The following is a 20,851-nucleotide window of genomic DNA, read 5'->3' on the forward strand; positions in this document are numbered from 1 at the left end:
TCCAATCCATGAGCAGCATGTTCCCCTCTCCTCTCCATCCCCTTCTATCCATGTGCTGCGTGTGTCTCTTTTTTTCTTCCCTTCCCTCTATGTACAGCATGTCCCCTCTTCTCCCTTCCCTCCCATCCATGAGCAGCTTGCTCCCGCCTCTCTGTGGCCTACCTTGCAGTTCTGGTGGTCTATTGGCCCCTTCGGAACAGGAAAGAACCCCATTCTTCCCTCCCCACTGCTGTTGCTTTTTGAAAATGGCTGCCAAGACTTCAAGCAGTGGCCTTGCAAGAATTCCGTGAAGTCTTTCGAGTCCTCTGCTTGAAGTCTCAGCATCTATTTTTCAAGAAGCAGGGGGAGGTCAGCAGGCAGGGGGCTGGGAGGGAGGGGGGGGAAAGCAAGCCCGCCTGCCCATCAGCCCAGAAACTTGGACAAACGGGCTGGCTGGAAAAAAAATGTCCGGACCCCCAACATTCCCCTGAAAAGAAGGCCATGTCCGGGGATCCAGATCTATGGTAACCCTATGTGAGGGAGTCTACAGGACGCTGCCCCTTCCCCAGCATCAGAACCATTTTAAGCTCTCATAGTCCCGCCCAAAGAGGAAGTGACACTGGAGGGGTGGGACCAGGAGGACAGCTGCCAGAAAGTGTAAAAGGAGGGCCAGAGCTGGGTTAGAGAGGTCCAAAGGGAAGCAGCAACACCCCATGACATACGACTCCACCACCTATGTGTAAACTACAACTACAGTCAGGTTGGCTAAGTCCAACTTGGAATCTCACAGACATTGTATTTTGAACAGAGTACTTGATAGATACTGCACTGGTAGCTGGAGAGCCAGGCCAGAGATAAGTAGCATGTGTTGTTGTGCCAAGAAAAAAGAATATATTCTTGTGGCCCTGCAGGAGCAGACCACCCAAGGACATTGTCACATTCAAGGATTTTGCTTTCCCTTCTTCCTCTCTATGAATTAAACAGGACCCCTTGCCCATTACCTGCAACCGCTGGGTGGACTGTCTTACCTGGGCTCCAGACCTACCCTTGCTCACGGTACCATACCAATCCAATGGAAACAAAATAACTCTCTGAAAACTGAACAGAATGGGATGAAACTTGGCATGGAAGGAAAACAGGAGAGAAGACACAAATTCAAAAATGGGCTAAATTATACTGGGAGTTCTGGAGATATAAGAACATAAGAGTAGCCATACTGGGTCAGACCAGTGGTCCATCTAGCCCAGTAAGTGATGCACATAGGGTGTAGAAATCCACGGAAGACGTATGTGTTAGGCGGGGAGAGTCTGATAGGTACGGATGGGGAGAGGGATCTTGGGGAGATAGTATCTGAGGATCTGAAGGCGACGAAACAGTGTGACAAGGCGGTGTCCATAGCTAGAAGGTTGCTAGGCTGTATAGAGAGAGGTGTGACCAGCAGAAGAAAGGAGGTGTTGATGCCCCTGTATAAGTCGTTGGTGAGGCCCCGCCTGGAGTATTGTGTTCAGTTTTGGAGGCTGTATCTTGCTAAGGATGTAAAAAGAATTGAAATGGTGCAAAGAAAAGCTACAAAAATGGTATGGGGTTTGCGTTACAAGACGTATGAGGAGAGACTTGCTGACCTGAACATGTATACCCTGGAGGAAAGGAGAAACAAGGGTGATATGATACAGATGTTCAAATATTTGAAAGGTATTAATCTGCAAACGAACCTTTTCCAGAGATGGGAAGGCGGTAGAACTAGAGGACATGAAATGAGATTGAAGGGGGGGGGGGGGGGGGCAGAATCAAGAAAAATGTCAGGAACTATTTTTTCACAGAGAGAGTGGTGGATACTTGGAATGCCTTCCCGTGGGAGATGGTGGAGATGAAAAGGTAACGGAATTCAAGAATGCGTGGGATAAACATAAAGGAATCCTGTTCAGAAGGAATGGATCCTCAGAAGCTTAGTGGAGATTGGGTGGCAGAGCCGGTGGTGGGAGGCGGGGCTAGTGCTGGGCAGACTTCTATGGTCTGTGCCCTGAAAATGGCAGATACAAATCAAAGTCAGGCATGCACATACGAGTTTATCTTGTTGGGCACACTAGATGGACCGTACAGGTCTTTCTCTGTCATCTACTATGTTACTATGTTATCCTGTTTTCCAAACAGTGGGCAAGCCAGGTCACAAGTACCTGGCAGAAACCCAGATTGTGGCAACACTGCATACTACAAATCCCAGGGCAAGCAGCTGCTTCCCATGTCGGTCTCAATAGCAGACTGTGGACCTTTCCTCTAGGAATTTGTCCAAACCTTTTTTAAACCCAGATAAGCTAACCGCTGTTACCACATCCTCTGGCAAAGAGTTACAGAGCTTAACTATTCGTTGAGTGAAAAAATATTTCCTCTTATTTGTTTTAAAAGTATTTCCATGTAACTTCCTCGAGTGTCCCCTAGTCTTTGTAATTTTGGAACAAGTAAAAAATTGATTTACTACTTCTTGTTCTATACCACTCAGGATTTTGTAGACCTCAATCATATCTCTACTCATCCGTCTCTTTTCCGAGCTGAAGAGCCCTAACCTCTTTAGCATTTCCTCATACGAGAGAAGTTCTATTCCCTTTATCATTTTGGTTGCTCTTTGAGCCTTTCATAATTCCCCTATATCTTTTTTGAGATACTGCGACCAGAACTGAACGCAATACTCAAGATGCGGACGCACCATGAAGCGATACAAAGGCATTATAGTATTTTTGGCCCAAATATAAGCTCCCCCCCCCCCCCCCCAAAGACCCATAAGTACATAAGTATTGCCATATTGGGAAAGACCAAAGGTCCATCAAGCCCAGCATCCTGTTTCCAACAGTGGCCAATCCAGGTCACAAATACCCGGCAAGATCCCAAAAATGTACAAAACATTTTATACTGTTTATCCCAGAAATAGTGGATTTTCCCCAAGACCATTTAATGCGTGTCTAAGGGAGGAGAAGTTCCAGCTCCTGCAGCATAGAAATTTAGAGTGAAATATAGCAGTTAAAGAATGGGGCAAAGCAGCTTAAAAGATGGAATTCCCTAATCTTCCAAACTTACCCTCTCACTACTGCCCTGCCCCCACCCCCAAACTGCACCCACAGCCCACCAAATGCTCCGATCTACTACACCACTCTGCAAATTGTCCTCTCTCTAAAACGTACCTCCTGCAATTGCCCCACCAGCCTGCAAACTGCCTTGTTTGTTTTATTGTATTTTATATACTGTTTTACTTACACATATCAAAGCAGTTTACAATCAATAAATTACACAGATTTAATCATAAAACAAAATAAAATAAACTGCATATTAAAAAAGCAAAATAATATGAAACAAAATAAGAACTCCATTTTTAAAAAGATAGCCAAATACAACATGGTTTTACCAGAGGCAGATCATACCAAATGAATCTGAGGGCACACATTGGATGTGGTGTACTTGGATTTCAGGAAATGCCCTGAACAAGACACTGGTAAGGCCTCACTTGGAGTACTGCGTTTGGTTTTGGAAGCTGTATCTCACAGTTGTTAAATGCTGTGGAGTCAATGTTGACTCATAGCAACTCTGGGTTTGGTCTTCATCGAGGCGGCTGATCATTGCTATAGTGGCATCCCTAGCAGCAGTTACCGTATGAATCCATCACATTGCTGGTCTTCCTCTTTTGTATTCACCTACATTACCAAGCATGATGTCTCTCTCTAATGATCTCATATTTCACTAAGGATATAAAAAGGCTGGAGTCGGTATACAGGAGAGCAACAAAATGTTAAGAGGTCTCCATAAGAAGATATATGAGATTAAAGTCCTAAATATACATATTCAAGACGAAAAGAGGATGATACAGACTTTTAAATACTTGAAAGATATTACAGAGCAAATAAGCCTTTTTCAAATGAGGAGAAGCTCTAGAACTAGAGAACATGATATGAGGTTATAAGGAAGCAGAATCAAACGCACCCTCAAGAAATACTTCATGGAAAGAGTAGTATAAGCCTGGAATGTGCTCATATAGGTACTGGAGGTGGCAGCAACAAACCGAAGATCTATGACAAGCCACACATCAAGTCGTACTAACAGTTGAGACTCAGGGTAACCCAACTGATGATCACTGAGTTGAATGAGGGGTATAGAATTAGAAAGGATGATGGGTAAGCCACCACCAACCTTCCCTAGTTAGACAGGAACCTAAGCAGGCACTGCTCCATGCTTTGGTGAGGTATAGGCAGTGGTGTGTTGGAGCCGGCTCACAAGAGCCGGTTGTTAAATTTTTTGGCATCTTGGGAGCCGGTTGTGGAAGTGTGAGCCGGCTTGCCTCTCCCTCCTCCCCACGAGCTGCAGAGTCACAGACACCCAGTGCCGACTCACCTGCCCGCCTTCAGCTCCCCGATAGCCCTCCTTTCCTTCCTGCCGCCGCCCTGCGTTTAAATATTTTATTTTAGCTCAAGTCGCTTTGGCAGCACTGAAAGCAGCAGGCTCGGCTCGCCTCCAGCGTTCCCTTCCCTCTCAGTGTCTCGCCTTCTGATGTATTTCCTGCTTTTGCGAGAGCGGGCCACTGAGAGGGAAGGGAAGGCTGGAGGTGAGCTGAGCCTGCTGCTTTCAGTGCCGCGGCGACTTGAGCTAAAATAAAATATTTAAACATAGGGTGGTGGCAGGAAGGAAAGGAGGGCTATTGGGGAGCTGAGGGTGGGCAGGTGAGCCGGCACTGGGGTTGGAACTGGAACTCGGGAGCTGAAAAGGGGGGCAGGTGGAGGCTGGGGTGAGTCATTGCGCATGGATGGGAGGGGAGAGAAGAGAAATCACTGGAAATGGTTTAGGGGAGGGCAGAGGAGACTTGCTGGACATGGATGGGAGGGGAGAACAGGGGAGAGAGGAGAGTTGCTGGACATGGCTGGATGGAGGGGAGGGCAGGAGAAATGCTGAACCTGGATGGAGGAGAGAGAAGACAGGAAGGAGATGCACATGGGATGGAGGGGAGAGAGGAGAAATGCTGGACATGGATGGAGGGAAGGGAAGAGAGGAGAAATGTTGGAGGGGAGGAAACACAGAGGAAGGAGATGCACACAGATGGAGGGGAAGGGAAAGAGGAGAAATTCTGGACATGGATGGAGGGAAGGGAAGAGAGGAGAAATGTTGGAGGGGAGGAAACACAGAGGAAGGAGATGCACACAGATGGAGGGGAAGGGAAAGAGGAGAAATTCTGGACATGGATGGAGGGGAGGGCAGAGAGATGCACATGGATGGAGGGGAGGGCAGACAGGAAGGAGAAGCACAAGGATGGAGGGGAAAGAGTTGAAATGCTGGGCATGGATTGAGGGGAGGGAAGAGAGAGGAAGCGAGATGGAACATGGGAGGAGAGAGGAGATATGCTGGACATGGATCATGGAGGGGGGAGAGGAAAAAAGCTGGACATGGATGGATGAGAGGGAAGAGAGAGGAAGAAGATGCATATGGATGGAAGGGAGGGAAGGAAGAGGAAGGAGGTGTCTTGCGAGGCCGCCCTTGTAAGTCTCGGCAGATATTAAAGAAGATGCGGCAGGAGGAGGGTCAGCGCCGGCAGTGAGCAGAAAAGACGGGATCTTTTCTGCCCCGAAGAATCCACTAGACCACCAGGGACACTGCCTTCAGGTGTACGCTGGGAGTGGGACCCTTCAGCTCTGGGGAGCGGGGAGGATGTCTGTAATAGGGAGGTGAGGTGTGGTGGGGAGGATACTGTAAAAAAAAAAAAAAAAAGAATTTAAATTTTTAAAAATGCCGCTGTCTTGTGCATAGGGATGTACACAGAGGAAGTACAGTGGTGGAAATAAGTATTTGATCCCTTGCTGATTTTGTAAGTTTGCCCACTGACAAAGACATGAGCAGCCCATAATTGAAGGGTAGGTTATTGGTAACAGTGAGAGATAGCACATCACAAATTAAATCCGGAAAATCACATTGTGGAAAGTATATGAATTTATTTGCATTCTGCAGAGGGAAATAAGTATTTAATCCCTCTGGCAAACAAGACCTAATACTTGGTGGCAAAACCCTTGTTGGCAAGCACAGCGGTCAGACGTCTTCTGTAGTTGATGATGAGGTTTGCACACATGTCAGGAGGAATTTTGGTCCACTCCTCTTTGCAGATCATCTCTAAATCATTAAGAGTTCTGGGCTGTCGCTTGGCAACTCGCAGCTTCAGCTCCCTCCATAAGTTTTCAATGGGATTAAGGTCTGGTGACTGGCTAGGCCACTCCATGACCCTAATGTGCTTCTTCCTGAGCCACTCCTTTGTTGCCTTGGCTGTATGTTTTGGGTCATTGTCGTGCTGGAAGACCCAGCCACGACCCATTTTTAAGGCCCTGGCGGAGGGAAGGAGGTTGTCACTCAGAATTGTACGGTACATGGCCCCATCCATTCTCCCATTGATGCGGTGAAGTAGTCCTGTGACCTTAGCAGAGAAACACCCCCAAAACATAACATTTCCACCTCCATGCTTGACAGTGGGGACGGTGTTCTTTGGGTCATAGGCAGCATTTCTCTTCCTCCAAACACGGCGAGTTGAGTTCATGCCAAAGAGCTCAATTTTTGTCTCATCTGACCACAGCACCTTCTCCCAATCACTCTCGGCATCATCCAGGTGTTCACATGTGCCTTCCGGAGCAGGGGGACCTTGCGGGCACTGCAGGATTGCAATCCGTTATGTCGTAATGTGTTACCAATGGTTTTCGTGGTGACAGTGGTCCCAGCTGCCTTGAGATCATTGACAAGTTCCCCCCTTGTAGTTGTAGGCTGATTTCTAACCTTCCTCATGATCAAGGATACCCCACGAGGTGAGATTTTGCGTGGAGCCCCAGATCTTTGTCGATTGACAGTCATTTTGTACTTCTTCCATTTTCTTACTATGGCACCAACAGTTGTCTCCTTCTCGCCCAGCGTCTTACTGATGGTTTTGTAGCCCATTCCAGCCTTGTGCAGGTGTATGATCTTGTCCCTGACATCCTTAGACAGCTCCTTGCTCTTGGCCATTTTGTAGAGGTTAGAGTCTGACTGATTCACTGAGTCTGTGGACAGGTGTCTTTCATACAGGTGACCATTGCCGACAGCTGTCTGTCATGCAGGTAACGAGTTGATTTGGAGCATCTACCTGGTCTGTAGGGGCCAGATCTCTTACTGGTTGGTGGGGGATCAAATACTTATTTCCCTCTGCAGAATGCAAATAAATTCATATACTTTCCACAATGTGATTTTCCGGATTTAATTTGTGATGTGCTATCTCTCACTGTTACCAATAACCTACCCTTCAATTATGGGCTGCTCATGTCTTTGTCAGTGGGCAAACTTACAAAATCAGCAAGGGATCAAATACTTATTTCCACCACTGTATAATAAGGGAATAACTTTTCTTAGGTAGAGTAGTAATTTGTTACAAATTGTAATCAGTGTGTCATTTGGAGAGGCTGGTTATAGGGACACCTAACCCTGTTATTGGTGCAGAGATTTTTTTTTTCTCCTGGTAAAGAGCTTCTAAAACAGACATCATGTTATGGGAATCAGGTGCTCAACGTTCAGAGTTCCTGTCTATTTACTTATTTATGACATTTTATCCCACATGAATTAGATTGGAGCCTGGGAGCATTAAATTTTTTTTTCCCCGGAGAGAGTAATGCGCTGCCCCCCCCCCCCCCCCCCAGGCTCTCCCCAGGTATAGCCAGCTCTGCAATTTTGGAGGGGGGGGGAGGGGGCGCAGAGGTGGACTGGGGAAGAGAGCCTGTTAAAAATTTACCATCACAGCACTGGGTATCGGAGTAATCAGTGATTAAATCATGGATTAACAGATTTAGTGCACATAGTAGATGACAGCAGATAAAGACCTGAATGGTCCATTTAGTCTGCCCAAACACGATAAACTCATAGCGTAAGGTATGATAGGATATTACACATGCATACTTGATCTTGATTTGTCATTGCCCTTGTCTAGGATTAAGCAACCCAATGTAAAAGTGAAAAACCACAGATGGTGCTGATAAAGGCACCAAGGTGGAATTAAGCATAAAAGGATGGCTGTAAACATGGCCTGATAAAACACTGGCCTAGAGTGAGATTCTCAACAATTCCAATAAAAACAGGAATGGGGTTAGAGCCCATGGGCAGCACTTGAGCTTCCAGAGGCCCCAAAAGCAGTTAAAAGAAGACTACAGACAATAGTGCTCAGAATAAGTTAGTGGAATTAACAGGATCAAAGAGTATATAAAAGAATTGCCACCGGAAGCAGACCTGCACTAGGCTGCATATGTAATAGGCATCAACATTTCAAAATGATTGAAGGTGCCAGACACAATTCAAATAACCTCTCCCTGAACATATTGTGATACGTATGAGGCTGTCCTATCCGGGCTAGGCCACTGGAGGGCGCCAGTAGGAGAAGAGGTGGAGGTCGCTAGGACCGGGGAGAGCCCTGGGATGTCCACAGGTGTAGGAGGTTATGGGCTGGGTCCTGTGTAGCAAATTAACCACTTTATACCCCACCTGAGAGGTGAAAGGAAGAGAAGTGAGCTGGCAGCAGAAGAAGAGAGATCCCCCTGGAAGATACTGGCTAACCCTATGGACTTGTGGTGGACTGTGTGTCCAAAGAAGGAAGGACTGTGTGTCCCAGTACTGAGAGAAGCAGGCTGCAAAGCCTGGGGTTGGGAGTCCCCAAAGTATTGAAGCTAGTACTGAGCCCATGTATCTGTGTGGGGAGACTCAGTGTGAAGATCTATGAAAGAAGTTAGTACTGAGCCCATGTATCTGTGTGGGGGAGGCTCAGTTTGAAGATCTATGAAAGTATTAAGCTAGAAGAAGTGTGTCCAGGGGCTGGAATAAAGCCTGAGAAATATGCAGTTGGTGAGACCTGTTTAATTTGCTTAGTGGGAACCAGGTCACCCTGATCGAGAAGGGGGATATCACAATATTTTAAGGGGCTTTCTCAATATCCACAGAACTGGCTCCTCTATGTGCTTACATTATGTAAACAGCACTGCAGAACACAGTAACAAGTTCAAATTTCAGCAACCCAGCTGTTGAAAGCTGCATGTCTCCCTCCCTCCCCCCTTTTTTCTGCAAACACTGAGACAGAACTAACCTGAAAGCATCTGTCCAATAACACAATTCAAAAGCACTCCAGAGTAGCACTTCAGTTAAATTTATCACAAGCCAACCAAACATGGAATGTAATCCATAAAGAGCAAAATTCTAAAGAAATTCCATTACAGATTCTAAACCAGCAAAGTCACCTGTGCTGAAACTGCACAAATAATTATTGCTACATGTCCTGGATAATGATCAACACCACTTCCAGAATTCTAAGGCTGCTGGATGGCAACTATTTGAGAACCTATTCTACATCTGGACCCAGGCCCTGAAAATTTATAAATACATTTTTTATAGGTGTAGTGAGCTAAAGTATAGCATTTTATATCCATTGCTCACAGTATACAATAATTCTAAAACCTCTACAAGCAATAAAGTTCCCTTCCTCCCCCAAATACCTACCATCTAGAAGAAATGAATATCAGCAGATTCATGATCCCTAGGAGCAGTCCGACTCTGACTTAGCAAAAAGTATTTTTCACGGGCGGTCTGAGCCTACGCCTGCTTCAGCCCACTGGACGTATGGCCAGGCTCTGGGTGAGAGCACTGAGGTGTGGGTTCTGTCCTGGACTCCAGGGTCACTTCCTCCCCCAACAGGCTGAAAAGGAGCACCACATCATTCGTCCCAGCCCCAATCCCCAGCAAGGAACCAGCATCAACAAACATCCGACAGGCAGGGCATGGGTCTCCAGGGTGGGCTGAAGTAGCACCATAGCTGGCGCCAATCTAAGATGCACCCCAGCATGACCCGGACTCAGTCCTTGAGGGCAGCCATCGGTAAAGGCTGGTGTGGAGAGAGACTGTGAAGATAGGGCGGCCCAGCTTTGGGGAAGAAGACAGATGCTAGTTCTTCTTTGCCTTCACTCGATGCGAGCACAACAGGTTATGAGGCATATATTATGTTGTGTTGTGCCAAAATGAGCTTCCTTCTTGAGTTCATAGCTAACCTGGAAGGTTTATTTTTTATTATTCTAATCAAGCATGTGGCACCCACTACAATGGGAAATATCTCTTATTTCTACAAACGACTCACAGAATTGTCACCTGGTAGTGATACCCTCTGTTATCAATGCTATTTTCATGTTTTTTTCCTTTACCGCAATGTCCGATGTTCTTGCATCAAGCTTTTTATTGGTCAGAAAGGGAATGTTCCAGGTGATCACAACTTTTTTGCTCTCCATAATTCTCTTAGGGTCATAATCCCAGTGCTTTTTGAGTACAACGAATGAGACATGCCATCATTTTGTGCCTTTCTATATATAAATTTTCTCCCCTCAGAACTTCACAGCCATCTCTTGAGATGAGTAACTGTTCCTTGCAATTTCTTACAGAATTCCTATATGTCTGTCATATGAGTTTTCTCTTTGCTTGCTGTGATCCATCTCATCTGTAATCTGCTGTCCTCAGAATATGCTAGAGAAATTTTGAGTGCTTTATCTTTGATAGAAACTGAAGATAGTTCTTTATCTACCAGTTGGACAGGTGCGAAATTTGGTTCATTTGGAGTTACATAGTTCAATACTAATCAAATATTCCATATCATCATGCTGATCAATCCATAGACTGGTGGGTTGTGTCCATCTACCAGCAGGTGGAGATAGAGAGCAATCCTTTTGCCTCCCTATATGTGGTCATGTGCTGCCGGAAACTCCTCAGTATGTTCTCTATCTCAGCAGGTGGTGGTCACACACAGCAGCAGCTCTGGCTAGGTCTCCAAGCCTAATTTTTAGGTTTTGTTGAGTACCTGGGGTTGAGGGCTCTTCTTGAGCAAGTGCAAACCTGGTGGCGCCAGGTCCCTCCTTTTCTCCCCCCTCCCACTGGCTCCGTTAAAAAAAAAAAAAAAAAATTTGGACGTCCTTAAAGGTGTTTATTTCTACGTTTATTTAAACGTTTATTGCAGCTACTCACTGGGACACCAGGTCGTTACAGCTCGGAGCGAGAAGCAGGTCATTTTTACCTTTTTATAGCGGGCAGGGGGTTCCCCGATCGATCTCCACGTGGCCTATGGCGTCGGAGGGCGCGAAGAATCGCTCCCCGGACCGCGTGTGCGCTTCTAGCGGGGATGCGGGGGTCTTAAAGTCTGATTCGCCCTTGTTGGGTGTCAGTTCGGAGGCCGGTCAGTGTCCCGGGTCTTCCTCCGGTGCGGCGGTTTTTCCCGCCATAAACGCCCATCCCCCGCTGCTCGCCTCCGCCATCTTGGCCGGCCACTCTGCTCGGACGGCTTCTTCTTGGGCCGCCCTTGAGCTGGGAGACGTTAATGCCATGGCCGCCCTTGATTTGGGCGACGGCAAAAAAGCGGCTAAAGTTAAGCGCCATTCTTCCCGCGCGGCTCCTTCGCGGAGTGTCGCGCCGGACGCCATCTTGGATGCGCAGCATGTTTCTCCCCCGCTCTTGCGAGCGCCGGTTGAGGGTGCGTCTAGGGCTGTGGCCCAGGCTGCTGAAGTGCACAGTCTGGGGGGTTTCTCCCCCGAGTTTATTTTGCTGCTGCATCAGGCCTTCCTTATGCAAAACGCTGCCCCTTCTCCCTTGTCCGATAAAGGGGTTGAGGCCCCCGGAAGTAAACGCCCTCAGGTGGATTCCTAGGCCTTAGAGGACTCTGTTTCCTCTGATGTAGATGAGGGCAGCGTATCTGAGTTCTCCCAACGGTCCTTTGGGGATTCCTTGGAGGAGACGGATTCCCGCTCGGATGGAGCGGATGACCCCTCTGCAGCGCGGATCTTTTGCTCAGAGGATTTGCCCAACCTGTTAGTGCAGGCCATGAGCATTTTGAAGATTTCCTCTCCAGAGGACGTCTCTCCCTCAGCCCCTGTTGACTCCGCCATTATGCTGGGGACGAAGCGCCCGCCTAGAACCTTCCACGTGCATGATGCCATGCACACCTTAATTTCGGCTCAATGGGATGTCCCGGAAGCGAGCCTCAAAGTGGCTAGGGCTATGTCCCGCCTCTATCCTTTGCCTGAAAGTGAACGGGAGGCCTTTCTTTGGCCTACCATGGATTCTTTAATCACTGCGGTGACTAAGAAAACGGCGTTGCCGGTGGAAGGTGGCACGGCCCTAAAGGACGCCCAAGACAGAAGATTGGAGGCGGCCTTAAGGTCGTCCTTCGAGGCGGCTGCCTTAAGTTTGCAGGCCTCAGTTTGCGGCTCCTATGTGGCCAGGGCGTGCCTGACGATTGTGCAGCGGGCTTCCCCCTCGGATCCTTCCTTGAGGGCTGATTGGCCGGCCCTGGAATCGGGCTTGGCTTATTTGGCAGACTTACTGTATGATGTCTTGAGAGCCTCGGCTAAAGGTATGGCTCAGACAGTCTCTGCGCGGCGGTGGCTTTGGCTGAAACATTGGTCTGCTGACCACGCCTCTAAGTCCCGCCTGGCTAAGTTGCCTTTTAAAGGCAAGCTGCTCTTTGGGGTCGAGCTGGACAAAATTGTGACCGATCTCGGCACGTCTAAGGGCAAGAGGTTACCAGAGGTCAGGGCTCGGGCCAGCGCTCGCCCCGGTATCTCCAGAGGACGGTTTCAGGAAGCCCGTCGGTACCGCCCGGGCAAGTCGGGCTCCTCTGCCCCCTCTTCCTTCAAGAGGAATTTCTCCCCCAAGCAGCATTCCTTTCGCAGAGACCGCCGTCCCGGAGGTGCGCCCTCCGGTCCTTCCCCAGGGTCTCGTACCCAATGACGGGGTCCTGGTCCATGGCCCAGTGCAGATTGGAGGACACCTGTCCTCGTTTCTGGGCGAGTGGACCAGGGTAACTTCAGACGCTTGGGTGCTGGAAGTCATCAGAGACGGCTACAAGCTAGAGTTCTGCCGACCCTTAAGAGACGGGTTGGTACTCTCTCCCTGCAAGTCTCCGGTCAAAGCTGTGGCAGTGCAGCAGACCTTGGACAGTCTCATCCGCCTGGGTGCGGTCGTTCCGGTGCCAGAAAATCAGCTTGGCAAGGGACGTTACTCCATTTACTTTGTGGTACCAAAGAAAGGAGGTTCTGTACGGCCTATCCTCGACCTCAAAGGGGTCAATCGGGCCTTGAAAGTTCGGCACTTTCGCGTGGAGACTCTCCGCTCTGTTATAGCGGCAGTGAAGGCAGGGGAGTTCCTGGCATCCTTGGACATCAAGGAAGCGTACTTGCATATTCCCATCTGGCCTCCTCATCAACGCTTTCTGCGTTTTGCAGTCCTGGGCCGACACTTCCAGTTCAGAGCCCTCCCGTTCGGGTTGGCTACTGCTCCGCGGACCTTCTCCAAAGTAATGGTGGTCATCGCGGCCTTCCTGCGAAAGGAAGGAGTACAAGTCCATCCTTATCTGGACAACTGGTTGATCCGAGCCCCCTCTTATGCAGAGTGCGGCAAAGCTGTGGACCGGGTGATTGCTCTTTTGAGCTCCCTGGGGTGGATCATCAACTGGGAGAAAAGCCAGCTGCGCCCGACTCAGTCCCTGGAGTATCTGGGAGTTCGATTCGACACCCAAGTGGGCAGAGTGTTCCTGCCGGACAATCGGATTGTCAAACTTCAGGCTCAGGTGGACCAGTTCCTAGTAGCCCCTCCGCTTCGGGCTTGGGACTATGTGCAGCTGTTGGGCTCTATGACGGCCACGATGGAAGTAGTGCCCTGGGCCAGGGCTCATATGAGACCACTACAACACTCTCTGCTGCAGCGCTGGACTCCGGTGTCGGAGGATTATGCTGTGCGCCTTCCCTTAGACCCAGCAGTGCGCAAGGCGCTGAGCTGGTGGCTGAAGACAGACAAGTTGTCTGCAGGGATGCCTCTTGTGACCCCGGAGTGGATTGTCGTCACGACGGACGCCTCTTTGACGGGCTGGGGAGCCCACTGCTTGGGAAGGACAGCGCAGGGGCTCTGGTCTCCTGCAGAGGCAAAGTGGTCTATCAACCTCTTGGAACTCAGAGCCATTCGGTTGGCGCTTTTGGAGTTTCTCCCGGTACTGGCGGTGAAGCCAGTACGGGTCCTGTCAGACAATGCCACGGCTGTGGCCTACGTCAATCGCCAGGGAGGTACCAAGAGCGCCCCTCTAGCCAAGGAAGCCATGAATCTATGCCAGTGGGCGGAAGCGAACCTGGAACAGCTGTCAGCTGCCCACATTGCCGGAGTCATGAATGTCAAGGCGGACTTTCTCAGTCGCCATACCTTGGATCCCGGAGAGTGGCAGTTATTGGCTCAGGCGTTCTTGGGCATCACGAAGCGCTGGGGCCAGCCGAGCCTAGATCTGATGGCATCATCGGCCAATTGCCGCGCTTTTTCAGCAGAGGACGGGACCCTCGATCTCTGGGAGTAGATGCTCTTCTCCAACAGTGGCCGACACAAGAGCTTCTCTATGTGTTCCCGCCCTGGCCCATGTTGGGCAGGGTACTAGACCGGGTGGCAAAGCATCCAGGCCGGATAATCCTGGTGGGTCCGGACTGGCCCAGACGTCCCTGGTATGCGGACTTGATCAGGCTCTCAGTGGATGACCCTCTGCGGCTGCCAGTGGAGCAGGGCCTGTTGCATCAGGGTCCCGTGGTGATGGAGGATCCCTCCCCCTTTGGTCTTACGGCCTGGCTATTGAGCGGCAGCGTCTGAGGAAGAAGGGCTTCTCAGACAAGGTCATCGCCACTATGCTGAGTGCGAGGAAGCGCTGTACTTCTACTGCTTACGCCAGGGTTTGGCGTACCTTTGCAGCGTGGTGTGAAGCAGGCTCACTTTCTCCCTTCACTGCTCCAATTTCTTCAGTGCTGGCGTTCCTGCAAGAAGGTCTGGAGAAAGGCCTGTCGCTCAGTTCCCTTAAAGTCCAGGTAGCGGCTCTGGCTTGCTTCAGGGGCCGCCTGAAGGGTGCTTCCCTGGCTTCGCAGCCAGATGTGGTACGTTTTCTCAAGGGAGTTAATCACCTGCGCCCTCCTCTGCACTCAGTGGTGCCTGCGTGGAATCTCAACCTGGTGCTAAGAGCCTTGCAGAAGCCGCCTTTTGAACCCTTGTCGAGGGCATCTCTGAAAGACCTGACGTTGAAAGCAGTCTTTTTGGTGGCTATCACTTCAGCCAGAAGAGTTTCCGAGCTCCAGGCACTCTCATGTCGAGAGCCGTTTCTGCAGTTCACTGAGGCAGGCGTGACTATTCGCACAGTGCCTTCCATCCTGCCCAAGATTGTTTCTCGCTTCCATGTGAATCAGCAGCTTTGTCTCCCCTCCTTTCGTAGGGAGGACTACCCAGAGGAATACTCTGCTCTCAAATATCTGGATGTGAGACGAGTCATCATCAGATACTTGGAAGTGACCAATGATTTCCGGAAATCGGATCATCTGTTTGTCCTGTATGCAGGTCCTCGTAAGGGTCTGCAGGCTGCTAAGCCTACAGTGGCAAGATGGGTCAAGGAAGCCATTGCAGCGGCTTATGTGGCCGCGGGGAAGGTGCCGCCTATCCAGCTGAAGGCTCACTCCACTAGAGCTCAGGCGGCCTCGATGGCAGAGGCCGGGTCCGTCTCCTTGGAAGAGATTTGCAAGGCGGCAACTTGGGCATCGGCCCATACCTTCTCCAGGCATTACCGCTTGACTGTGGCTGCTCGGGCAGAGGCCCGGTTTGGAGCTTCAGTGTTGCGGTCAGGGATTTCAATGTCCCGCCCTGGGTGAGTACTGCTTCGGTACATCCCACCAGTCTATGGATTGATCAGCATGATGATATGGAAGGTAAAATTATGTATCATACCTGATAATTTTCTTTCCATTAATCATAGCTGATCAATCCACAGCCCCTCCCAGATATCTGTACTGTTTATATTCTGGTTGCATTTCAGATTCAAGTTTAGTCTTCAGTTCCTGTTCAGGAGGACTTCGTGTTCAAGTTTTTTCAATTGGATTCTTCAAGAGTTGAGACGAGTTTGTGTTACAGTGAGCTGCTGCATTCCTCTCCCCTCCGTTTTACGGGGCTGGATTGAGACATAAATTCTGCCGGCGCTCCCTCCTGCTTCGTGCGGCTGTAGGGCAGCTTTGTACCCCTCCCGCTTCGGCGGTGTTAGGGTCAGTCAGCTCCTCCCGCGGTTGCGGTTGCAGGATAAGCCAGATCCCCCTGCATTGGCGGGGTGGTGTCCCTCCCCCGCTCCGCGGGGATGAGCTGGACGGATTCCCCTCCCCCACTTGTGTGGGGATGAGCTGGGTTAATTCCCCTCCCCCGTTTCGGCGGTGGTGAGCTGGGCAGAGTGTCCCTTTGTGGGTGTAATTCTCTAAGTGCTGAGTCCTGCGGATGGAGCTTGGATATCGACATACTGAGGAGTTTCCGGCAGCATATGACCACACATAGGGAGGCAAAAGGATTGCTCTCTATCTCCACCTGCTGGTAGATGGACACAACCCACCAGTCTATGGATTGATCAGCTATGATTAATGGAAAGAAAATTATCAGGTATGATACATAATTTTACCTTGCCCCCCCCCCCCCCCCAAAAAAAAAAAAGAGATGATAGTGTGAGGGTTAAGGATCTTGAAGGAACCCCCGTCTCTTTATAGAAGATGGGGGTTTTTTTTGTTTTGAAAAAATGGAATAGTGTGTTAAACAAATGTGTGCACTTGGTAGGAAAAAAGGGTGGAGGTGTGGCATTATATGTAAAGAATAATATTCAAGTGACAGAACCACAGGACATATGGGGTAAGGAAGAAGTACTGTGGGTCAAACTGGTAAGAGGGAAAGGAAAAATTTATTTACATTGGTGCAATACACAGGTCACCTTCACAGTCAGAAGAAATGGACAGAGATTTAATTGAAGACATCCACAGGATAGCTAGGAAAGGGGAAGTACTACTGATAGGTGATTTTAATAGGCCGGACGTCGACTGGGTTCTCTCAGCTGTGGGGTCATCTAGAAGCAAAGAGATCTTGGATTCTCTACAGGAAGAATTGTTTCAGCAGTGGGTAACGGAACCCACGTGGGATGGAGTTGTTCTAGATCTGGTGCTTACAAGCGGGGAAAATGTTTCTGATGTTACGGTGGGAGATCATTTGACATCGAACGATCACCGAATGGTGTGGGTCAATATTAAAACAAAGGAGGAGAGGGCTTACTCAAGATTCAAGGTCCTAGATTTCAAAAACAACTAACTTTGCCAAGATGGGAGAATTTCTCAAGGAAGAGTTGGTTAGATGGGAGCAGCTGAAGGAAGTAGAACAGCAGTGGGCATAACTGAAAGGAGCTATTTTAAAGACGATGAGCCTTTATGTTAAAAAAAAAAACGTAGCTGAAAAGGTAAGGGAAAGACGGTTAGCCTTCTCACAAGATGACTCAAAAAGAAGGAGATGGGCAAAAATATCTTGAAAAGCTAAGGGAAGCTGGAAAAGTTGTTAGGCAAATGAAAGAAAAGATAGCCGATATGGTAAAATTGGGAGATAAGACGTTTTTCAGCTATGTAAGTGACAGGAGGAAGTGCCATAATTGCATTGTGAGGCTCAAAGCTGAGGGGGAGGAAGCTGATAAGGATAAAGCTGAACTGTTTAACAATTATTTCTGTTCTCTGTTCATGGATGAAAGACCAGAGGAAGGACCGCAGAAAACAAATGCAAATGGGGATGGATGTTTGGTAGACCAGGACCGATTCCCAGAAGACTGTGGTCGTGAGGAGCTAGCTAAACTACAAGTAGACAAAGCAATGGGGCCTGATGGGATACATCAGAGGATACTCAAGGAACTCTGAGACCTCTTCAGTGCTTCCTTAGAGGCTGGAGTGGAGAGGACTGGAGAAAGGCGGTTGACTGAGAATCACGGAACTGCTATGCTCAGGGCAGGATAACTGCAGGAAATGTCATGTGAATGTGAGTGCCCTAACTAACCTAAGCTTTTAAAGGAAGTTTTTCAACATTTCCTGAATGACCTGTTTGTGCTTAATAAGTCATATTTCCTTCTGCTTACTAGTTGGAAAAATTCTGAGCATGTCAATGGAAGCCGTCTTCTAAATATATAAATCTCTGTGGTATTTTACATAGTGCTGGCTGAATTAAGTTGCAAAATATATGAACAGATCAGTGCTATAACAGAGAGCCTGGGCATTGCCTATTAGTGACATGTACAGGTGAGATTCAGCATGTATGTTTTTGTAATTTCAGGGGGAGTTGCAATCTGAGGCTTTCTTCCTAGAATTGTTAGTGTGATGAATAAATTGCTAGAGGATGGAGGGTGAGGGGAGAAAAAAAACAAAAACCTCATGTAACCATGATGAAGGGTTCACTGGACTGGTTGTGATTGAGCTGGAAGTCCAAAGGGATAGAAGAAAGCTGCTGGGCTATATAGGCAGTTGACCTATCACTGTTTTAAGGTACGGTTGAGAGGTGATGCATGACCAGATATTTGCAGAATCTGTGGAATATCTTAGCTCAAAATACGGGAGTTAAATTGTAAAATGATGTTGTGATCTAAGTTTCCAAATAGTAAGTATAGGTGTTTCCACTTCCTGATCATTAATTTGTAGCAGGCTTGTGGTGTAGCATGACAATATTCTCTGGAAACCAGAGTTGTGGTTACTAAATTGGTTCTGATCACCCTTGTTTTGCCAACAAAATAAAAGGTTCAAGACGCCAAAGTTCCTGCACACGTATGATTTTTGAGCAGAAGATAAAACCCCTTGTATGTCTTCCTGACAGATTTTTTTTTCTTTAAACAGTGCTTCTGAATCAAACTGTCTAGCGTCAAATGGACTGCTGTGGACCCAAACTGACCTCCATCGCCTCAAAGCTGGGGTACGCCTCTTCTAAAAAGCCGAGCCTCAGCTGTTGAGAAGAAAGGCCAGCTGCGCTGAAGGCGGATTTGAGGAGAGATCTTAGTTGCTGGGCTACCGTGGGCTCCTCTGCTGTGAAGTCTGGGCCTGGTGCCTAATCAGAGATTTGTTTATCTGCTGGTTTTATAGTATATTCCCACCTACATCTGGCCTTTAGCACTGTTTGATTCCCCTTTCTCTTGATTAAGGCGTCAGGCAAAATGTGTCCCTTTTAAACTGGGATTACAGTAACACGAAGCAAATAGTGGTGAATTTGTATTCCAAATACTTTGAAAGTGATGCATACCTTACCTTACACTGAACATTTTTTCCATTATAAGTGCAAGATACACATAATTAAACACAGTATTATGGCAGCTAAGGGGTGTAAGGCTCACGCAGTTTCTTCATGTGATAGATCCAGATGATCATGGCTGTTGTCCTCTCCTTCTGTTGATGGAGCCAGATGTAGGCATGTGACCCTTCTCTTCTTGTGAATTATTTCCCCTGCAAGCAGGAACTGTGGAAGGAATTATAAAATACAAGCTTCTGTTATGTTGAAAAGTGTTTGGGGTTTTTTTTTCTATTTGTTTTTTATACATTTAAAATCCTCTTGCTGATGTTATGGGAATATACGAGCTTAAGTAAAGATTTATGACAGTGAAGCAAAAAGTGCATCAGCTGATTATTTCAGCAGTGCTCTCTGGCTCTGTGTATTAGTAAACTGTTTATTAAATGAAAAAAGATTACTTGATTTCTTTATTCTAAATAACAGCAGCTTATTTTTGGCTGCTCGGGATTAAACCTAGATCCTTTCTAATATAGGAATCTCTGTCTGCCACATCTGTTTTATTTCACAGGTAGAACAGAACCAGTACCTTGGTTACATGCGTTTACTAGGACCCCAACGCAGGGAAAGAGCATTCAGATCAAGGCTCATGGTCAGTCTGTGAGCCTCTATATATAATTTCTTTCCAACTGCAGGGATTTATTTAAGGGAGCATGTTTACACCACTGTTTAAGTATCATTGGCTTCCAATGGCATTCAGGGTGAAGTTTAAAGTTTTGACAATAATGTTCCTTGGTATTTGGCGTCTTTGATTTCTGTTCCGATGGAGGTAGGGCCTTGGTTCTGCCAACTCACCTATGCTTTCTGTTCCTGATTCTTGTTTCGACTCGAGGCAGTGTGCTTTTGGCATCAGCTTCTTGCTGAGCTTAGAGGGGAAAGATCTTTAAATCTACATTAAATTTTTCGTAGCTAAGCTCTGGATTATTCAGCAGGCCCCTGGTGATAGTACGGTGAGTTCCTTCTCAATTTATTCATTATTATTGTAACTGCTTGGACTGTTTTTGACAGTTTAATAAATTGTAACATTCAGCTGTGTTGGAAAGAGTAACAAAAACGGTCCAATGTTTAGTTACAGAAACAAAAAAAATAGCATGCCATTTGATCGCACCACTAGGGTTTAGCAGGGCCGATCCTCGCTGTGGAATATTTGCCCTTGTGGTATGAGGCTGCTGAATTCTGAATGTTTCCACAGTTCAGAAATCATGGTGGAAACAGTTTTTATGATCTGTTTTTGTTCATCTAGTTTTGTAGGTATGCAAGCAGGCCTACTCTCACATACCACCTCTTCCTTTTCATGTATCTATTGTCTTATCAAGGACAAATGCTACATAAACACTTGATGTTGCTTTTACTATTCCTGACAATGAATCAGTCTGTCCTTGGTGCAAGCACTCATCTTCCACATGGTCTTTGTGTTTAGGGGCAGTTTATTCCAGGATATTCTTATGGAGGCGGTCAGACCGTGTCAGGCACTGTTGTCTGACAGACTTATAATCTACCTGCTTTTCATCTGGCATTTGACAAAGTACCTCGTGAATAACTTCTGAGAAAATTAAGTCAACGGATAAGAGGTAATGTCCTATTGTGGACTAAGAACTAGTTAAAAGATAGAAAACAGAGTAGGAGAAGGGTGGATAGTGGGGTTCCCCAGGGGCTCTGTGCTTGGACTACTGCTTTTTTTAAATGTATTTTAGTTTTGCTG

General features: G+C 47.8%; 1 protein-coding gene across 2 annotated transcripts in view; it reads left to right on the forward strand.

Moving 5' to 3' along the window:
- LAS1L (LAS1 like, ribosome biogenesis factor) overlaps positions 1-19,534 on the forward strand; it is a 77,636-nt gene extending 58,102 nt beyond the window's left edge. For both annotated transcript variants that reach the window (XM_030210036.1, XM_030210037.1), the window contains exon 13: positions 18,708-19,534. In XM_030210036.1, the coding sequence (XP_030065896.1) occupies positions 18,708-18,798 (91 nt within the window). In that variant the 3' untranslated portion in view covers positions 18,799-19,534. The remainder of the gene's footprint in view (positions 1-18,707) is intronic.
- The last annotated feature ends 1,317 nt before the right edge of the window (positions 19,535-20,851 follow it).

Source organism: Microcaecilia unicolor, chromosome 7, assembly GCF_901765095.1.
Source record: "Microcaecilia unicolor chromosome 7, aMicUni1.1, whole genome shotgun sequence".
NCBI classification, from domain to species: Eukaryota; Metazoa; Chordata; class Amphibia; order Gymnophiona; family Siphonopidae; genus Microcaecilia; species Microcaecilia unicolor.